Below are 20,051 nucleotides of genomic sequence, written 5' to 3'. Positions count from 1 at the left end.
GTGTTGTTGGTGGATAACATTTTTCAGGGCCAGTGACTGGGTGTGGTGAACGTGGTTGGCTTCTTGGCATGAGCTAGTTCAGGTTCGGGGCCCTCTAAGTTGGTTTTGTTTTGATCTCTCTCTAGTGAGAGAGACTCGTGCTTTCTTCTTAGCTTGTTTCCAGGATGTTTTACGGTGTCGAACCAGTTGGGAAAGTGGAAATCACGTGGGGTTCCCTCTGTCTATAGAGTCGTCACTGAGATTGGTTGCACGCACAGGGTGGCAAATTCCTAAGCAAATTTAACAGTGATGAGGCGGTTGGTTCTGTCACTTGCGCTGCTTCTCCACATCACCTCAGCTTAGGGTGCCCTAACTTACGGTGGTAGTTCTGTTGGTCATTCTGGGGACCCATTAAAAATTTAAACACAATTTATTGTTGTCTTTGCATATCGTATGTACTGTCGTCCATGTACGCCTCACCATAACCCGGTGAGAACAGGACTGATTTTCCCACTTGGACTCTGAGTCCAGCACCCTCTGATCCCGGTCCTTCGGCCCCCGGCACTGCGCTGCTCTCCCCAGGGCTCTTCCTGCCATGGGGTTATTATCCGCCCAGGAGATTTAGCCTTGCAGAACTGCACGGGAGATAGTCTGCTGCTTCCCAAGTGGTCTGTGTTCAAGAATGAGACTGCGCAACCCGTACTGCTAGGCAAACACCGTATCTGGGCAAGACAGGCCCTTCTGAGGACTCCTCGTCTCCTTAAGACAGAGTGTGTGGCAACTTATTTTGCAAAGTACAAGCTGGCTGGTGTGTTACTAACTTACCATGAGTCAGGATGCATGCTCTATAAATTTTGATTTATTTGCTATCTTGAAAGCAGAACTGCAAAAACATTGATTAACTGTGAAGTAACATTATATCTGTCATTCTTGATTTCAGGGAAGTTTAATTAGCATTAACAGCACTTGTACAGAGATGGGCAATTTTGACAACGCAAATGTCACTGGAGAGATAGAACTTGCCATTCGCTACTGCTTCAGAACTCGTTCTTTAGAAATATGCATCAAGGCCTGTAAGAACCTTGCCTATGGGGAGGAAAAGAAGAAAAAGTGCAATCCGTAAGTTTCTTTGTCTAAGTTTTGGCATATGATAATAGACATATTGATTCTAAAGTTCATATGGAAAAGTGAAAGTCCAAGAATAACCAAGGTAATTGTAAAAATATATATAAATAAAAACAAAAGGACATGTTAAGAATTATCATAAAGCTTAGTAATTCAGGGTTTCCCCAGTGGCACAGGATCCCTGGCCCGGGAAGATCCCACATGCCGCGGAGCAACTAAGCTCATGTGCCACAACTACTGAGCCTGTGCTCTAGAGCCCATGAGCCACAACTACTGAGCCCGCGTGCTGCAACTACTGAAGCCCGCGCGCCTAGAGCCTGTGCTTCAAGAGAAGCCACTGCAATGAGAAGCCCGCGCACCGCAACGAAGAGTAGCCCCCACTCACCGCAACTAGAGAAAGCCCGCATGCAGCAGTGAAGACCCAACACAGCCAAAAATAAATAAATAAAATTTAAACAAAAAAAAGCTTAGTAATTCCAGCAATGTGTTATGGATGCAAGGATAGACAAGGAGGTCAATAGAGCAGAATCAAAAGTCCAAATACAGATCTTAGCATACATGGGAACTTAAATGATCGAGAGGCTATTAATAATCAATGCAGAAAAGATGAACTTCAATAAATGGTGCTGGGAAATTTGATTTTCCGTGTAGGAAAAATAAAATTAAAATCCTGTCTCACACAATCCATAGAGATTAATTTTTTTCCAGTTGGTAGATACGAAATGTCTCATTATTTTAACACACATCTCACTGATTAATAACCAAGATGAGCAGCCTTATATATATGAATTAATCACTTAAGATACACTCCCCTTCTATGAACTCCCCATTTCATATCTTTTGTCCAATTTTTTATCGAATTGTCTGTCATTTAAAAATTACAGGAGTTTGGCTTTTTTTTTTTTTTTTTTTTTTTTGGGCGGTACGCGGGCCTCTCACTGTTGTGGCCTCTCCCGTTGCGGAGCACAGGCTCCGGATGCGCAGGCTCAGCGGCCATGGCTCACGGGCACAGCTGCTCCGCGGCATGTGGGATCCTCCCAGACCGGGGCACAAATCCGCGTCCCCTGCATCGGCAGGCGGACTCTCAACCACTGCGCCACTAGGGAAACCCAGGAGTTTGGCTTTTTAAAAATCCATTTTCAAGACAATTCTCCATTGGTTCTACATATTGCACATGTCTTCTCTTAGCTTTACTTGTTTTCTGACATTGTTTATGATGACTTTTCTTATAAAGAATTTAATGTCCAATTTATCCTTCTTTTCCTTTAAAATGTCTGCTGTTTGAGTCTGTAGGAGAATTCCACCTGAAGGTTATAAATACATTCTTCTCTGTTTTCTTCTATTAGAGTTTTTTCCCACTTAGATCCTTTCATATTAGAGCTGGAATTGATTTTCTGTGCATGGTTTAAGGTACGGACCACATTTTGGCCTTTCTTTTCTTTTTTTCCCCCACCATGGAACATTTTTAGCATACTGTTTTCAGGACCAGCTAGGCGAAAGGAACGGATTGTTGGTCCAATCAAACTCTCCTCTGCTCTGAAATCTTCAGTAGCTCCTCAGTGCCAGACAAATTAGGTGCCTCACTATAGCACCTATGGTTCTCCATAACAGATTCCTCCTGTATTTCTAGTCGTCTTTTATTCCCCTATCTGTACCTTCTGCTCTGGAGAAATTGGAATAGTCACTGTTCCAAAACGATCCCCTGACTTTTACCAAATACGAGGCTTTTCTCGTGTTTGTTCTGAGACTGTTTCCCCTATGCTACTCCCATAAGTGGAAATTGCAATCCTGTCCATTCTTCAGACTCATTTCCAATATCATCAGCTCCATTTATTCAATCCTTGACCTTCCAAGCATGTTGGGTCTCTCCCATAATTCTCTACAGGGTTTGACCTCTGATAAGTTATTCAACCTCTCCATATCTTGGTGTCCTCACTGTAACATGGAGGTTATATTATCACCTACTTCAAAGGATTGTTGTGGTGTTTCCCTGAATTAGCCCGTATTAAGTCTTCAGAACAGTGTTGAGAACATAATAAACATTCAACAAATATTATTCTTCAGCAGGTGAGGTGGGAAGTGCATAGAGAAGTAGACCTAAAATCCACATAGGGATCCCTTGAGGCTGTGGCCAAATACTAAGCTGTTCAGATACAGGATTTCATGAGGTCTGTCAGAGGAGAGCTACTGGAGGGTCGTAAGTTGAATGAAAAATCTGGGAGTTGCACAGTGCTGGGAAAGATTGGTGTTTTTGTTTTTTTTTTTTAATTTTATTTTTGGCTGTGTTGGGTCTTCATTGCTGCATGCAGGCTTTCTCTAGTTGGGGCAAGTGGGGCTACTCTTCGTTGTGTATGGGCTTCTCACTGCAGTGGCTTCTCTCGTTGTGGACTGTGGGCTCTAGGCACGTGGGCTTCAGTAGTTGTAGCATGTGGGCTCAGTAGTTGTGGTGCGTGGGCTCAGCAGTTGTGGCTCGCGGGCTCTAGAGCGCAGGCTCAGTAGTTGTGGTGCACGGGCTTAGTTGCTCCGTGGCATGTGGGATCTTCCCAGGCCAGGGGTCAAACCCATGTCCCCTGCATTGGCAGGTGGATTCTTAACCACTGTGCCACCAGGGAAGTCCCAGGATTGGCGTTCTGACCAGTCAAAGTGGAGTGGGGCATTGAGTGGACCCCAGAAAAGAAAAGCTTAGTATTAGAGCTTCTCTAACCCACCCTAACTAAGCAAAATCAATCCTTGTTAGGTACAAACTGAGTTTCCAGTAAGTGAAATGCCTGCTAGAACAAAACTCAATGCTTTGTAAAGGAAACACATGGTCAAGAGAGGATTCTGAAAGATGGCGGAGTAGGAGGCCTCAGGAATCCATCTCCCCCTGTAGATAGCTGCACTGGCAGAATCTGTCTGATGGAACTATTTTGGAATTCTGGAGTCTTTTGAAGGCTTTCAACTTCCTAGGGGAAGTCTTGGATGGTAAATTGAGATTAATGTCAGTCAATTCCAGCTCTTAGTGCAGTGTTAACTACCCATCCCCCCATGCCCAACCCCTTGGCAGACAGCTATGTATATGTTCCTAGAGCACCTTGAACACAGCTTGTAGGAGCCAGATGGGCAAAGGATCCTGTCCTCCAAATATCAGGGACCTCTTCTCTGATTGCTGATTCTTATTGCAGAGGTACAAAAAAAAAACGGCAGGCAGCCATTGTTGTTTCACCTCCCCTCATTGTTGCAATCCCCTCCTCCTCGGGCTGAAGTGATTTACAAAGTACTTAAAGGGCCAGTGCCCTTATTTGACTCCCTTCTTCATTTTTCTCTTTTTTCCCTTCTTGGGAACTGGATACTACAGACCGGGACATTCAAGAGTAACTGTATATACAAGGAAAATTAAAAAGTGACCGCACATGCCCAGGGAAAGGTTCAGGTTCAGAAAAGATCTGAGATGATCTTAATTTTACACTTCAGGCTGATCCTTGGCACAGAGACAGTCTGCATCAATAAATTTATGAAAAACCCAATTAAAAACCCAATAACAAAAAACAGCAAACCCTGGGGAAGGGGGAGAATCTGATTTCCAGAGTTAACATATTATTAGACACATGTCCAGTGTTCAACAAAAAAAAACACAAGGCATATAAAGAAACAGGAAAGTATGGCTCATTCACAGGGAAAAAGTAAATCAACAGAAACTGTCCCTGAAAGAGATCTGATGGTAGGTTTACTAGACAAAGACTTGAAAACAACTGTTTTAAGGATGCTTAAAGAACTAATGAAAGCTGTGGAGAAAGTCAAGAAAATGATGTATGAACAAAACAGAAATATCAATAAAGAGATAGAAAACCTTAATGACAAAATATTTACTAGAGGGATTCAAAGGTAGGTATGAGCAGGTAAAAGAACAGGTGGGCTTCCCTGGTGGCGCAGTGCTTAAGAATCCACCTGCCAACACAGGGAACACGGGTTCGAGCTCTGGTCCGGGAAGATCCCACATACCATGGAGCAACTAAGCCCATGTGCCACAACTACTGAAGCCCATGCACCTAGAGCCCGTGCTCTGCAACAAGAGAAGCCACCGCGATGAGAAGTCCTCACACTGCAATGAAGAGTAGCCCCTGCTCACCGCAATTAGAGAAAAGCCCATGCGTAGCAACGAAGACCAACGCAGCCAAAAATAAATTAAAAAAAAATAGGTGAACTTGAAGATAGGATGATGGAAATTACTGAGTCTAAGGAACAGAAGGAAAAAAGATTAAAGAAAAGCAAACAGAACCTAAAGGACCTTCTGGACACCATTAAGTTGACCAACATAAGCAACATGTGTCCCAGAAGGAGAAGAGAGACAGCAAGGGGCAGAGAGAATACTTGAAGAAATAATGGCTGAAAACTACCCCAATTTGATGAAAGACATGAATATAAACATCAAAGAAGCTCTTTGAACTCCAAGTATGGTGAACTCAAAGACACCCACACTGAGACACATTATAAACCAACATTTGAAAGACAAAGAATCTTGGAAGCAGCAAGAAAGTGAATTGTCATGTACTAGGGATCCTCAATAAGATTATCAGCAGATTCCCATCAGAAACTTCAGAGGCCAGAAGGCAGTGAGTCAATATATTCAAGGTGCTAAAAGGAAAAACAAACACAGCACAACTGTCCTTCAAAAGTGAGGGAGAAATTACAACATCCTCAGCTAAACAAAAGGTGAGAGAGTGCATGAAATGACACCAGATGGTAACTTAAGACATGAAAAGATAAAGATCTCAATAAAGGCAAATACACTAGCAATTATAAAAGCAAGTATTATTGTAACAGTGGTAATTCCACTTTTTGTTTTTTATATGACTTCGGACATTTTAAAAGATTGGTCTCTTATTGTCATTTTGGTTTGTAACTCCACACTTTGTTTTCGAGATAATTTAAGAGACTAATGCATTTAAAAGAATTTTTACTTTGTGTTTTTGGTCACACATATATACAGATGTATTTTTGTGACATCAGCAGTGGACAGATGAGGATGGAGCTGAGAAGGAGTAGAGCTCTTGTATGTTACTGAGGTTAAGTTGGTATAAATTCAAATTAGAGTGTTATAACTTTAGGATATTAAATGTAATCCCCATGGTAACCACAGAGAAAACGGCTATAGAACAAAAACCAAAACAAAACAAATGAGAAAGGAATTTAAACATTTCACCACAGAAAATCAACTAAACACAAAAGAATACAGTAAAGGGCTTCCCTGGTGGCGCAGTGGTTAGAGTCCGCCTGCCGATGCAGGGGATACGGGTTCGTGCCCCAGTCTGGGAAGATCCCACATGCCGTGGAGCGGCTGGGCCCGTGAGCCATGGCCGCTGAGCCTGAGCGTCCGGAGCCTGTGCTCCGCAACGGGAGAGGCCACAACAGTGAGAGGCCCGCATACTGCAAAAAAAAAAGTAAGGCAGAAAGTGAGGGATAGAAAAGCTATACGGCAAAAGAAACAGCAAATGACAGAAGTACGTACTTCTTATCAGTAATTTAAATACAAATGAACTTGACTCTCCAGTCAAAAGACAGAAATTGGCAGAATGGATAAAAACATGAGATCCAACTATATGCCATCTACAAGAGACTCACTTGAGATCCAAAGACACAAGTGGAAGATATTCCATGTAGATGGTAACCAAGAGTGAGCAAGGTGGCTGTACCAGTATCAGGCAAAATCGGCTTTAAGTTAGAAAAGCTTAGAAAAGATAAAGGCATTCTGTATTAATAGGTTCAGTACAGCAAGATGATACAACAATTATAAATGCCTGTGTACCTAATGACAGACCATCAAGAGACAAGAAGCAACACCTGACGGAATTGAAGGGAGAAATAGTTCTACAGTAATAGTTGGAAATGTCAATACTCTGCTCTCAGTAACGGATAGGACATCCAGACAGAGGATAAGAAAGGAAATAGAGGACTTAAGGACTAGATACATGGGCGTGTATTTTATTGTAATGCTTTAAGCTATACAGGTATATTTTATACCTCCTGTTTAACATGTGTGAGGGGTCTCGTAATGATCAACAATTTAAGAGTCGACGAACAGTGAGGTATTGGTGACCATGAGCCTTGAGTCCTTTTCCAAGCAGTTTACTGAAAGCGGGGAAGAGGCCTGAGACGGGGGCTCCAGGGGGAACCCAGGTGCGGGAGGGTTCCTGCCCTTTATTGCTTTGAGAAAGTTGAGCCTGTTTCTAGCCTGTGGGTACAGGACCTGGGCAAGTGGTGTCACTGCATCAGTAAAGCTGCTGGAAGAGCCAGGAAGGGCAGTCTTGGGACCTGAGTGGAGGGACCGGCCTGGGACGGAGCTTCATGGAGTGGGCAGGGGGCAGTGCGGGGCTGGCCTTGGTCAGGCTTCCTCTGCTGGCGTGGCCTCCAGACCCAGGGACAGGGCTCGGGAACACCGGTCCTCAGCAGGCAGGACGCAGTGTCTGAGGCCACACAAGGAAAACCAGTGTGAGACATACACTTTCCATTTCAACTTTTTTTTCTTGCGGGTTGGGGAGAAGAGGTACGTGGAGGGAGGACAAGCTGGCCCACAGCCTCGGCATCCAGGTGGGTTAGACATCTGCCACCCACAGAGCCCTGGGAGCCTCTGGTTCCCTGGTGGTCACCCAGTGACAGGTGATGGGGTGTGATGAGTAGATTCCAGGAGTAGGGCAATGAGGAAAGCAGGGAGCTTCACACCCCCAGGAACATTCCCGAGGATCACAGCCAGAGACTGTGTAAGCCAGGGGCTGTGCACGCAGCACTGTCATTGTTCACTGAGTGGCGGCCACTAAGCCCTTTCTGTCAACCCCAAATGCAGCGGGAAGCAGGGTAAAGAAAACGCTGACGTGTGATTCTCCTCCTGAACCCTTTGTCCGCCCCTGACGCTGAGCTTTTCACCCTGTCCTGTCTGTGTTTGGCCACTAGGTATGTGAAGGCCTATCTGCTGCCTGACAGATCCTCCCAGGGAAAACGCAAGACTGGAGTCCAAAAGAACACGGTGGAGCCGACCTTTCAGGAGACCTTGAAGGTACTTGCTGGACAAATACTCATGTGCTGAGTCTCCCCATCCCGGGATGGGCCCCTGGGGCCAGAGTCCAGCGGATGGTCCTTCTAAACTCTCGAGTCAGTTAAATGTAAGTGCAGACACTTAAACGTTTCTGCAGGGCTCTGTCAGTCAGTGGCAAGTGGTAGAAAATAAACATCAGCCTTTGTACAGAAAAACTGCAGAGTCTGCTGAACTTGAGAATGGCCTTTGATTAATGATTGGCGAGAAAATGGTAGAAAAGAAACTGCGTGCCTCTCAATTTCTAAAATTGGTTTGTCCTGTTGAATTTTTATGACTGTCAGGGAGGTATTCTCGAGTAAGGGACCCTGTAAGTGAAACTGCTGAGTTATGATGAAGTACTTTTATGAAGATAATGTCTGGTATACCTAGATTTCTTATTTTATGAAAAACTAGTCATTTTATGAAAAAAAAGCCTAGAGGAATTGTTTGGGTTTTCATTTTCTTCGGTGCTAAGAAATGTGACTTGTGGTTTAGGGCAGAGATCAGGGAGGCAGTGCCTCCTGCTGGGATTCAGGATGGAAAATTGGAGGTGACGTCTGGCGAGTGCAGATGGCAGGTGGGTGTGGGAGGTGGAAGAATAGTCCAGAGGCACAGAGACGTACCCACTCAAGGCTGGGTAGCCCGGGGATCCCATGTGTCAAGCCTGAGAAAGGAGAGGACTTTTGTTTGCCTTCCTGGGCAGATAGCATTTGTGAACTCCCAGCCAGGGGCCATCCGGGTGGCTGGCACAAGAGTCCCGTTCAAGACATGAAAATAGCCATTGTTTTCCATGCGCCCGCCGTGGCCAAGTACTTTATATACCCTCTGAGCCAGGTGTTAGAATCCTCGCTTAGCAATAGGGAAACTGAGGCTTAGAGAGTACTTAAAAGTACAGCTGTGACCCATGATGGGCTAGCACTCCTTCACAAAATTGATGTTCATAAGGACTCCCCAAGGGATTTTTTTATTTAAAGCAGATTGTGATTCAGCAAGTGTGGGCAGGGCCTAAGGTGCTGCTTGTCTGGGACACTCTGGTAGTGAATTACTGGACACTAGTCTTCATGTGGTTTTGCTCATGTACCTGCTGACAGAATTTTGAAAAGCTCTGTACCCCCTCAAAGGTGTAAGCTGATGTATAAAATTACTCATCACAGGTTTAAGGTGTTTCGTACTAAACAGAGGCAGACAAATATTTCCTGTTTTATGAAACGAGACAAAGATGAGGATTGACTATTTTAAATACTTCATTATATACTTTGGTTTTTAAAGTTTTAACTACCTTATTTAAAAAGCACCCAGAATCTCAAAGGAATCACCTACAATTTGTTATCCATCGGTTTTATCTAGTATATTGTGAATATTCTGTGAATATCGTGAAGAACTTTCCAGATGCATTGAAAAGAATCAGTGTCTTCATTCTAAATGTAGAACATCTCAACACAGACCCAGGCTTAGCCTTCATAGAAGTATGTGTAAGATGGAAAAGATGGGAAGATGAAGAAGCTGAGCAATCATTAACAGTTCGGCAGAAACCAGTATTTCAAATTCGCCCTGAGGTTGCACCCCTGGGGCAGGGCACAGGAGTAAGATACCAGGTGTGAGAACCGTCTTCACCAGTTTTGAGAAAAGTGCATGTGAAAGTTGAGGATCTAGAAACTGATCCTCCAAGTTCTCTAAGTAGAACACTCCTGGGGGAGACTTTCTGCACTCCAGGGGTGCTGGTACTCCCCTTGAAGACCACTCCGTGGGGGGCCTGGGAAGGATGGAACAAGACACCGGGTCTGGGTGGCGTTGGCTGCCGCCTCATCCTCGTTCTCTGGCTTTGGTTGCGCTTGGTCCCCGTGGAAGCTGGCCAGCCAGGCCTGCTGGCACGGCCGCGTGGGCCTAACAGGCGATGGAAAACAGGTCTTATTTTATGGTATTTTTACATTTTAAAAAATTAATTTTATTATTTTTGGCTGCATTGGGTCTTTGTTGCTGCGCGTGGGCTTTCTCTCGTTGCAGCGAGCAGGGGCTACTCTTCATTGCAGTGCACGGGCTTCTCGTTGCGGTGGCTTCTCTTGCTGCGGAGCACGGGCTCTAGGCGCATGGGCTTCAGTAGTTGTTGCATGCGGGCTCAGTAGTTGTGGCACGTGGGCTCAGTAGTTGTGGCTTGCGGGCTCTAGAGCGCAAGCTCAGTAGTTGTGGCGCACGGGCTTAGTTGCGCCGCGGCATGTGGGATCTTCCTGACCCAGGGCTCAAACCCATGTCGCCTGCATTGGCAGGAGGGTTCTTAACCACTGCACCACCAGGGAAGCCTCTAGGTCTAATTTTAAAACGCAGATTCAGTCAACCAAAGGAAGTAGTCAGGACCCAAAGAGAAGTAGGCCTGTGTTTCCAAGGGAGTTGAGGAGGGCTGCCCAGCGTGCAGAGACCATGCAGCTGCCCCAAGGAGGGCAGACCTGCAGGGACAGTCAACTTTCCTCCACAGAGTAGCTCGTTCTGAGAGGGAGCAGACACAGCACGGTGCACTGTCGGCCTGGACTTGACTAATGGGGCGTGTAGCCATGAAGGAAATAACTAGATTAATTTAGAGTTTAAAGATAGAGTATGGAACAAGGGGCAGAGTTGGAAATGGGCATGCAATTGAGGGGAAGAGACTAAAAATCGTCTGGGAGCTGTGGCCTGGGTGCTGTGGGCCTGGGAGCTGTCAGTCTGGGAGCTGTGGGCCTGGGAGCTGTGGCTCAGGTGCCCAGGTTGACCGTCTCTGTCCCCCCTCCGCAGTACCAGGTGGAGCCTACCCAGCTGGCGACCCGGCAGCTCCGGGTGTCTGTGTGGCACCTGGGCACGCTCACCCGGAGGGTGTTTCTTGGAGAAGTGATCATCCCTCTGGCCACGTGGGACTTTGAGGACCGCACGACCCAGTCTGCCTGCTGGTATCCACTCCAGGCCAAGGTGATGTCTGCTTTGGGTGATGTCTGGGCAGCCCCTACCCCCATCCCACCACGAGAACCAAACCCACTTTTCAAAGGGGATCCAAGGAGAGAAAACCCACCTGGGGAGCCTGGGACCCAGGACCCAGTGCACACCTGCCAGCCTGTGACTCTGCAGTAGGAGCTTCCGGGGAGCAGAGGCCCACGGCCGGGCCCCAGGGGGGCGGGGCTGGGGGGGTTGGGCTGAGGGACTCTTACCTGCTCAGGTTTGTTCAAGGTCCCAAATAGTCCCACCCCCAGTGTGGCCCCGACATCAGCGGGGACCCGGCCTGGTGGGTCCATGCGCTTCCCAGCATTCAGGGTCACTTACTGCCAGCGGGGGAGGTCTTGACCTTCTTGGGCCAAAGTCTACACCTGGGGCCAGCAGGCTGCCCTGCTGGTGGGACCCGCCTCAGACTGCGGGCTCTCATGTGTTGTATCTTCACTCCCAACCAAGCAGCGTTTCCCAAACAGTAACGGGTGAGAATGACTGGACCCAGTGCCCTCAGGAAGGCAGGGCCAGGGGTTCCGTGTTGGATAGGCTGGGAGAGCAGAGCTGGCTGGTGGCCACGCAGGTGAGAGGGAGAGGCAGGGGGGAAAGGGTAGCGCTTCTTGGGGCGGCTGCTTTGTGCGTTTCTGTGCCAAGATCCAAGATGTGAGATTGTGAAGGGGGAGAAGATGTGGGCTCTGCCACCTCCTAAGAAATGGCAGCAGGGTGTGCAGTCCCACCAGCGAAAGCCTGGCAGCGAGGCTGAGTCTTTACGAGGGTCCCCCGTGCCACCTTACCTCTGTTTTCCTCTCCCAAGCCAGGCAGGCTCTGATTCACGATGCCCCTCCTGAGAAGCGTCTCTGGTTTCTACAGGGTTAAGCCCGGGGCCTCCTGTCTCTTTTCTCGGTGGGGTCTGTGAGCCCGCGCACACACCCTCCAGTGCCCTGCGCTTCCTCTTCTCAGAACCCGAGCCCGTCTTCAGAACTCCACTTGGGAACATCCACTTGGATATTCCTTCTGCAGTCTAAGTTCTGCCCAAGAACTTAAATCCCACCTCCTCCATGAAGGCTTTCCTGATTTTCCCTGCCAGATGTGGTCTCCCCTGCACCCGAGGGGCCCTTCCCACCTTCTCCCCACAGGATCCCTTACTCGGGTCGAGGCAGGCTGCCACCAAGGCTGGTCACCTTTGGATAAGCAGGCGAGGAACAGAAATCACCAGCCTGAAAGGTGTCCCTCCTAATCTCAGCTAATAGGGAGTGACAGCCCACGCTGGATTGGGGCGGGGGGCCCACTCACGGGCCTGCCCCTTCGGTCCTGACAGGAGGGAACCATGGGGATGCTGAGGGGGAAGGCTGCTCCTCCCTGCCGGTGGGACCGGACGAATCTAGACGCTTCCCAGCCGTCACCCCGCTGGGTGAAATGTTGATGGGGTCACGGTCACCCTCTCCAAGCCCTTCCTTTGCTCACTTTCTGGCAGAAATCACTCGCGACCAGAGAAGCCACCTGGGTCCTCAGTGTGGGTTCTGGGGTGGGCGGGGCCGACTCAGCAGCCGGGGGAGCCCCTCGCTGGGGGCACCGAGCCCCAGACCCCGCGGTTTCCCGTGCCTGCCGCAGTCCCTGGCACGGACGGGTAGCTCGAACCTTTACTAACCTGGGTGGAATCGATGTGGGCTTGTTTTACTCGTTCAGCTCCGGGTTGTGCCCAGGCTTCCTTAAGGCCAATCCCATGGGGACGTGCCAGGGCCTCGGGGCCCCTCTGCCTCTGGTGGGCTGCGTCTGCCGGGGTGGCAGAGCTGGGGCTGGTGAGGGTAGGAGTGAAACGTCCCCAAACGGAAGGAAGCCCAGCCCTGCCACAGGTGTGCCCACACCACCGGGGCTCCCCCAGGCCCAGAGGCTTGGCAGGGGGAGGTTGGAAGGGGATGCTCATGACAGAGCTGAGGCAGTGAGAGAAGCCCAGGAGATTCTGGCTCTGGGGAATCCTCTCTTCCCACAGGCAGAGAAAGATGAAGACAGCGTCCCCATGAATAACGGAGAACTTGTGGTCCGGGCCAAACTGGTCCTCCCTGCAGGGCCCGGAAAGCTCCAGGAGGCTCAAGAAGGTGGGTGGCCTCCAGCCCCACAAACGTTTGTCTGTCACTGTCCTCAGAGCCTGGGCAGTTTCCCAGCGTTTCCTCCCGTCGCCCCCGATCCCACGTGCTCCAGTAACTCCCACCCAACCCGCGAAGCCCAGCCCGGGAGGCGGGTTCTCTGGAAGCCTCGGCTCGGAAGGGAAAGGAGCGACCAAAGCCAGGCCGCGGTGCCTGCTTTACGGGCTCCTAGGACACCTGCCCCGAGGCTTTCCTCCCAGGGGGCCGGCTCGCCTGGCCTGCCTGGGCCAACAGTCCCGCTGGGGCCCCCCTCGCAGACTGACCACCTGCGTGACGGCCGGGAGTTTGTCCCCAACTCCAGGTTCAGGCGCCTGCAAGGCTCCGAGTGACCGGCTCCCTGCTCCTGGGCCACGTGAGCAGCGGCTGCATGGCAGGATCAGGGTCCTCAAGGAGCTTCAGGATGTCACCGACTCATAACGTGGGGCACGTGGAAAAGACGAGGGTGGAGAGTGAAGACGGGAGGAGGGGCAGTTCCACGAAGTGATTTGTGACTTCCTGTCTGCCCAAAGAGGGGGTTCTGCTGCCGGGCTCACAGGGCCCCAGCAGGCCAGCAGCACACCCCCCGTGGTCCGCGGGAGCCCCCGTCAGCAGAGGTCTCTTCCCCCACCCGCTGGCCACAGCTGGCTCACGCCCCTGCCGCCTCCTCTCCTTGGTCCCTCGTGACTCTCAGCAGCTTCCGGTTCCCCGGATTTTAAGTCCTTCCCCGCTGCCGCCATGCTGCCCGTGCAGTGGTGCCCGTGCTTCTCTGCCCGCGAGCTCTCGGGATCTGAGGGCTGCAACCCACCCTCTGGTTAAGCTGCCAGTCTGGGTTGGTGCCACTGCGGGCCGCAGAAGTAGCGCTGACGGTGAATGCCAGCTTTCCTTCCAGGGACGGGAGACGAGCCATCACGTAACGGTCAGCTCTGTCTGGTAGTGCTGCGAGCCCAGAATCTACCTGTGCGCTCAGATGGCACCTTAAACCCATTTGTTAAGGGGTAAGTATTACATTTAATCAAATATGATTTATTGATGACGTATCACACATATGGCATAGTCTCTGTAAGGGAACACCAAAACGCGTCAGCCGTTTTAAACTCACTTTAGCTTGCCTGTGAAAATCTGACATAATGCGTGCTAAAGACGCGTTTCCAAGAATTCATGGGACTTGGGAGTGCTGAGGCTGGCTTTGGAATACCACATTGTAAACTAAACCCAAATCTTGTCAGTCCTTGTGACATCAGTAACTCAGCCCTAGGGACTGAGTGGGGAGCAAGCGGAAAGCAGTGTGGTTGCTAAGTATTTCTTTAGCTTAACATCTCCTCTTGGATCCACAGTAAGACGGATGACTGCGTGCTTCATTCTTACTCACTTCGGGTGTAATGGTGTCTCCAAAAGTAAAGCAAACGCCATTAATAAGTATATAGAATTGCTAAATCCCCAGTCGGTGACATAATGGAAAAATGATGGCTGACCTCATCCACACAGAACTGAGTTCATCTCCTAAGCCTTCCTTCCACTTATCTGTACGGCCTTGAGCAAGTGACTTAGCCCTTCTGCATTTATCTTCCTGAGAGCAGGGTTAAAGGAGATAACGTGTGTGCAGAGTCCTGGTCCCTGGGTAGCAGGTCTGAGGAGCCTCGCTGTGGCCTGGTGGTCGTCACACCAAGGAGGCGGATTAAGACAAGGGCCACGTGGCCTCGAAGCCCGAAGTCCCCTTAACAGAGTACTCGGGACAGAATTCAGCTCTAAGGGGAATTTGGAACATCCTAGTGTGAGAGGTCACGTAGCCCAATCTCAAAATTCCTTCTTGTTCCTCGCTCACGATTTTTGTTCTGCAGTGGGTTTAGCGCTTCTCTGAGCACTTAGGCTCACTGATGAGCAGGTGCCAACAGAGAGAGGGGGCCGTGTGGTGGGCGGAGCTTACAGGGTTTGAATCTGTTTCCTCGTGCAGCTGTCTCACTCTGCCAGACCAGCAGAGGTTGAGACTGAAGTCCCCCGTCCTGAAGAAGCAAGCCTGTCCCCAGTGGAAGTACTCCTTCGTTTTCAAAGGGGTCACCCCTTCTCAGCTGAGGCAGTCCACCCTGGAATTAACCGTCTGGGACCAGGCCACCTTCGGTGTGAACGACCGCTTGCTGGGAGGCGCCAGGCTTGGTTCCAGTAAGTCTGAGATGTTTATAAGGCCCAAGCTGCATCGGTGATCCTTAGTCACTGTCCTACCTCCATGGACACCATGAGAAGAAAAAGTGTTTCCATGATGGCAGGTGACTTTACTGGCTGTGAAACTGCCTGACCCATCATAAATGGAAATTACTTAGTTCTAGCTTTTACTTTACAACTGAGCGGTAATACAGCAAAGCATTTCAACGATTTAAATGAGATTTAGCTCTGCTAAAGAAACAAAAATTCAAGGTCTCAGAATGGGCTGGGTACAGTATTTGCTTTTGTTTTTGGCCGTCAATCATAAAAGGATTATTTTCTTAAAGGAGAATATCTTCTTAACCCAAACAACTGGCAATTCAGAAAGTATTTCATTAATAGAGGGACTAGAGGGTGACGCTTTTCAGTGTCGCTCAGCAGAAGTGCTGCTGGCTTTTCATGGGGGGGGCAGCAGGGCCCCCCAAACACTGTCACAACCAAAACACCCGCACACATTCCCAGAGCCTCCGAGACCACTGAAGAGAAACGAGACTCGCTGTTAAATTACAATTTGTTTAAAAAGGAACACTGTCCAAAGAACACCCTTTCCTCTAAGGAACTCTCCTTACTGTGGCGGGGCACATTTAATATGGTCTTAAGTTCTGGTGAAAAGTTACTGTATACTTTGCTGCTGGTCCTTTTTAAAACTGCGAAAGGACGGTGAGTGTCCCCTGGCCGCCATCACTAATCTGTCCCTTCGCTCACACACAGGGGAAGAGCCAGCGGGCGGCGCAGACTCGTGCTCACAATCAAAGCTCCAGTGGCAGAAAGTGCTCTCCAGCCCCAACCTGTGGACAGACATGACCCTCACCCTGCACTGACCAGAGGCTCCGGGCGCAGTGGGGTTTCAGGTGCCGGGGCCTGATGGTCGGCTGCGGGGCTGGGCGTGCGGGTACGGGGCTGGAGGGTGGCGAAGGGCCCTGGGGAGTGTGAGCTCTCCCCGTCTACAGCCGTCCTGCCGCTGAGACGTTCTTCCACATTCCTGTGTCTATTTAGTCGGAACCATCATCGATGCTACATTAGTTAGGTCTCAGGTTGGTTATCTGTGCTTTGAGAGATGTGGAAAATGACCCGATTTCAATAAATGTTCAACAGTTACCCTGGTCTCCCTGTGCTTATCAAATAGCAAAAATTATGACCTTGTTATGTGCGTTTCAAAGGGAAAAGGAGGACGTGGTGGGTAGTCAATTCCTACCATTCTGCCGTGGAAAACCGTTTCTGGAGGAGGTCAGCCGTCCCCACGGGGTGCTGAGGGATGCCCGTTTCCGGTGGGTCAGCGCTAAGGTCACCCGAGGGCTGCCCAGCCCCACACAGCGCGGCTGCCAGGCTGCGCGGGCGCTGAGTCCGAGAAGGGCTGCTCCAGCAGCACCTGCCCAGAGACGCCTGCCGCCGCATCCCGCAGGCCTTTGGGTTCATCCTCACAGGACACCTGAAAGGAAAAGGACCGAGCAGAGCGTGGAAAGGCAGGACGCGAGTGAGCAGAAGTGGCACCGACGGACACCTGCCGCCTTTTCAAGGACGTGGTCGAGAAGGGAAGGAGGTTGGAACAGGTTGTGCTTGTGGAGGGACCGAGATGCTGACCGGGTCAGAAGGGCCCTCAGGGCTGGAGTCTGAATTATCAGAACAGCCTGCGAGTCATTTTCCAAACAAGCAGCTCTGATAGAAAATTCAAATTGCGCGTAGTCGATTACATGCACAAGGAACGCTTAAAAGTAAAAAGCCATTTTCCCAGATGAGATTACAACAGTTAATCAGCTTCACTGCTGCCCTCAGGTCACATCAGATTAAGTGCTATGGTTACGTGGTTTTTAATATGTAATTTTTATTATTCTGTAAAAGGTAACAAAATATACAGAATGAAACTTTCCCTTTTTTAAACTAATGTTACAAACCCATCTCATCACTTACATATAAATACTGTACTCTACAGCTGATTATTTAGGTGTATAAGTCCAACAATGTAGCCCTCTAGCTGTTAAGCATAAAAAAGAAAGAAAAAAAATTATCCTGAGTGATCGAATGATCACAGGATTTCATCAACTGAACTGAAGGCCTGGAGGAAGGAAATCGTGTGTGCAAGTGTGTGTGAGAGAGTACTTCAGACTTTTCAAAAATTTCATCCTTCAAAAACCAAATATACAAAGATGCATCCTTCATAGAAATCAACAAGAAATCAATTTCAGCTAATTTCAAATAGAAAAAAGTATGGCACAGAATAAGCCACGATGTGGCTTTTATCACACATGCCAGCACGGAGTTAGTTATTCAGACAGTACAGGCATCTTAACTGATTCAGCCCTGCTCCAAGCATAAAACAGGAAGTGATTCAATGATAATAAAAATAAAAATCAGGCCTGTTTGGCACTATGATACAGTTGGGAAAAATAAACTCCCAGCCCTAGAACATTCCCACTGAAATAACTACTCTCTTTTTAAAGGGCCTGGAGGACGATGAGGGCTGTAGGTCTCGAGAACGATCAATACAAGTACACGTTAGGAGTCGGCCAGCGGCCCTCTCACTCCGCCGAGCCCGGGCGGCAGCGCCCTTCACATGGCCTCGAACTCGTCGATGCGCTGCTTGGTGTTGCCCTGGCGGATCTGACGCAGCGTCTTGTACTTGTCCCGGCCTTGCCTCATGTTCTCGTTGTGGATGATGTCATTGTGGGTCCGCTTGTTCTCGTCTCTGGCCTGGGACAGCTCGCTGGTCAGAGTCTGCAACGCGAAACAGCCTCGGTCAGCTCGCGGCCCCACACAGAGCCCCCCCCCCCCCCCGCGGGGAAAGCGGGCTCGGCCCGCATCCCGCTCACCCTCAGCTGCCGCTGCACGCGCTCGTTCTTCTCGGCCTCGGTAATGCGCTTCTCCTCGTTGCGGTCGTCCAGGATGCCCTCACTGGACAGCTCGGCGCTGTAGCCTGTGTACTCCGTGCCCTCCTCCTGCGGGTTCTCCTGGACATGGTAGTTAACGGGCTCGTACACTGGGGGCGGAGGCGGCGGGGGCGCGGTCATCACCAGGTGCAGCTCCTCCTTGGTCTTCACCAGGTCATCCTGGGCTTCTTTGGCCTTTGAAAGCAGATTAATGGACAGCTGAGAACCTTTCACGGGGAACCTCGTGTTTGGACCATTTTCTTAAGAGCCGCCTTTGCTACAAGAAGGCCACCGTCCGTGCTAAGAGGAGAAGAATTCCGCTCCCTCCCCCCACTCCCTTCCCCTGGGGGCTGGAGATGCCCGTGGCCTGAAGCAGCTCAGAGCCGAGGCTCCAGGAATGTGGCTGAGCAGGTGGCCCTGGTCTGTGCAGCCTCTTCCAGGTCTGCGGACCCGGATCCCCTGAGCAGGTATCAACTGTGCCCACGGCACCAAGAGAAACTGTCCCACCAGGTCTTGACATTTTTCTAAGTACTGTAACTTCTTTATGTCTGTAGTCCTTGTATATGTTCACTGCATATACTTTTGAAAAAACTGTCAAAGAAGCAAACCCTCCAGCCACTGAGGAGCACTCCAGCATGCTGGTGTTCGGTTTGTTCTTCCCCTGCGCGGCGCTGCTATCAAGCCCCTCCCGGCCTGCCAGCCCCCAGCTCAAGCCCTTCTTACCTGCCACCCAGTAGTCCTTCCAGCAACTCCTGGGGGTCCGCACACTCAACCCCGCCCACCTCGTCACCATCCTGACCCCGAGACGCGCTTAGCTTGTACCCGTTCTGTAACCAGTTCCTCATTTAATACTTTATAAGGAGCACTTTCTCCGAAAACCTAAGGACTGAAGTGTTCTGCACACAGCTAGAGTAGGGGGATGGGGGGGCAGGGGGGAAGACCCATGAGGGGGAGGTGCCGGCCATCCCCAGAAGGGACCACCGCGGAGGGGGAAGCGTTGGAAAGAACTGGGGAGGGGAGAGGAGCCCCACGGCCTGGCCATGGTCTACACTCTGAACCCGACCCACAGCACGGTCCCGGTACGCAAGGGGGCTCCCAGATGGAGACAGGCGCCCCTGACACCGGAACCAACGCGGTTCTCACTATGACAGCGAAAACTGACTAAACCCCTGGGGGTCCTTACGAGTCGGGTATTGCTCGTCCCGACCTGCAAGGAAACCGAGCCTCAGAGGCGAGGCCGCCGGCCCGGCAGAGCCTGGAGACCCCCAGGATCCAGGTCTTCCAACGCGTGGACCGGCGCTGGGAGCGGCAGGAGGGCTCCGCGCAGGGACCACGGCCGCGGCTGGGGACACCCGCGTAATCCCACACAAAGCTAGTTCCTGATGGGGGCAGCCAGAGCACGGTGAGCAAGTGGCTCTCGTTCCCTTGCTGCCCACCCCCCCCCCCACCGCGTCCTCGCCAGCGCTCACCCGGAGCTGCCACTCCTCCACCTCGTCCTCCTTGCGCCGCCGCGCCTCCTCCAGGAGGGCGATCTTGGCGGTGTGCTCGGCGAGTTCCGTGGCCTGGGAAAGGGGCCGGAGCCAAGGTGATTTCCGGGACGCGCTCGGCAGGCGCCACTCGCGAACGGAGGGCCACGTGTTCTGGTACATGGCCGCGTCCCCGTCCAGCGGTTTCCACCCGCCGCCCGAGGGCCAACCACCGCAGGGCCCCCTCCCCACGGGCCACCCTACACCCTCAGGCAGGTCACCTTACAGCCCCAATACCAATTATTAT

The 20,051-nt window shown here is 50.5% G+C and overlaps 2 protein-coding genes across 5 annotated transcripts in view; one reads left to right on the top strand and one right to left on the bottom strand.

Moving 5' to 3' along the window:
- SYTL3 (synaptotagmin like 3) overlaps positions 1–16,512 on the top strand; it is a 74,931-nt gene extending 58,419 nt beyond the window's left edge. For 2 of the 4 annotated variants that reach the window (XM_060168285.1, XM_060168284.1), the window contains exons 9-15: positions 920–1,098; positions 8,032–8,134; positions 10,916–11,086; positions 13,086–13,191; positions 14,096–14,213; positions 15,170–15,375; positions 16,126–16,512. In XM_060168285.1, the coding sequence (XP_060024268.1) occupies positions 920–1,098; positions 8,032–8,134; positions 10,916–11,086; positions 13,086–13,191; positions 14,096–14,213; positions 15,170–15,375; positions 16,126–16,235 (993 nt within the window). In that variant the 3' untranslated portion in view covers positions 16,236–16,512. Of the gene's footprint in view, positions 1–919; positions 1,099–8,031; positions 8,135–10,915; positions 11,087–13,085; positions 13,192–13,540; positions 13,663–14,095; positions 14,214–15,169; positions 15,376–16,125 lie in introns of those variants that run through there. The other 2 variants (XM_060168286.1, XM_060168288.1) reach the window with 2 other exon arrangements.
- Positions 16,513–17,216: 704 nt separating this feature from the next.
- EZR (ezrin) overlaps positions 17,217–20,051 on the bottom strand; it is a 49,739-nt gene continuing 46,904 nt past the window's right edge. Inside the window, 3 exon segments of the mRNA XM_060168283.1 lie at positions 17,217–18,126; positions 18,222–18,473; positions 19,748–19,840. Coding sequence (XP_060024266.1) covers positions 17,962–18,126; positions 18,222–18,473; positions 19,748–19,840 — 510 coding nt within the window. The 3' untranslated portion in view covers positions 17,217–17,961.

Source organism: Lagenorhynchus albirostris, chromosome 12 (genome assembly GCF_949774975.1).
Source record: "Lagenorhynchus albirostris chromosome 12, mLagAlb1.1, whole genome shotgun sequence".
NCBI lineage: Eukaryota > Metazoa > Chordata > Mammalia > Artiodactyla > Delphinidae > Lagenorhynchus > Lagenorhynchus albirostris.
This window is presented reverse-complemented; position numbering and strand designations above follow the sequence as displayed.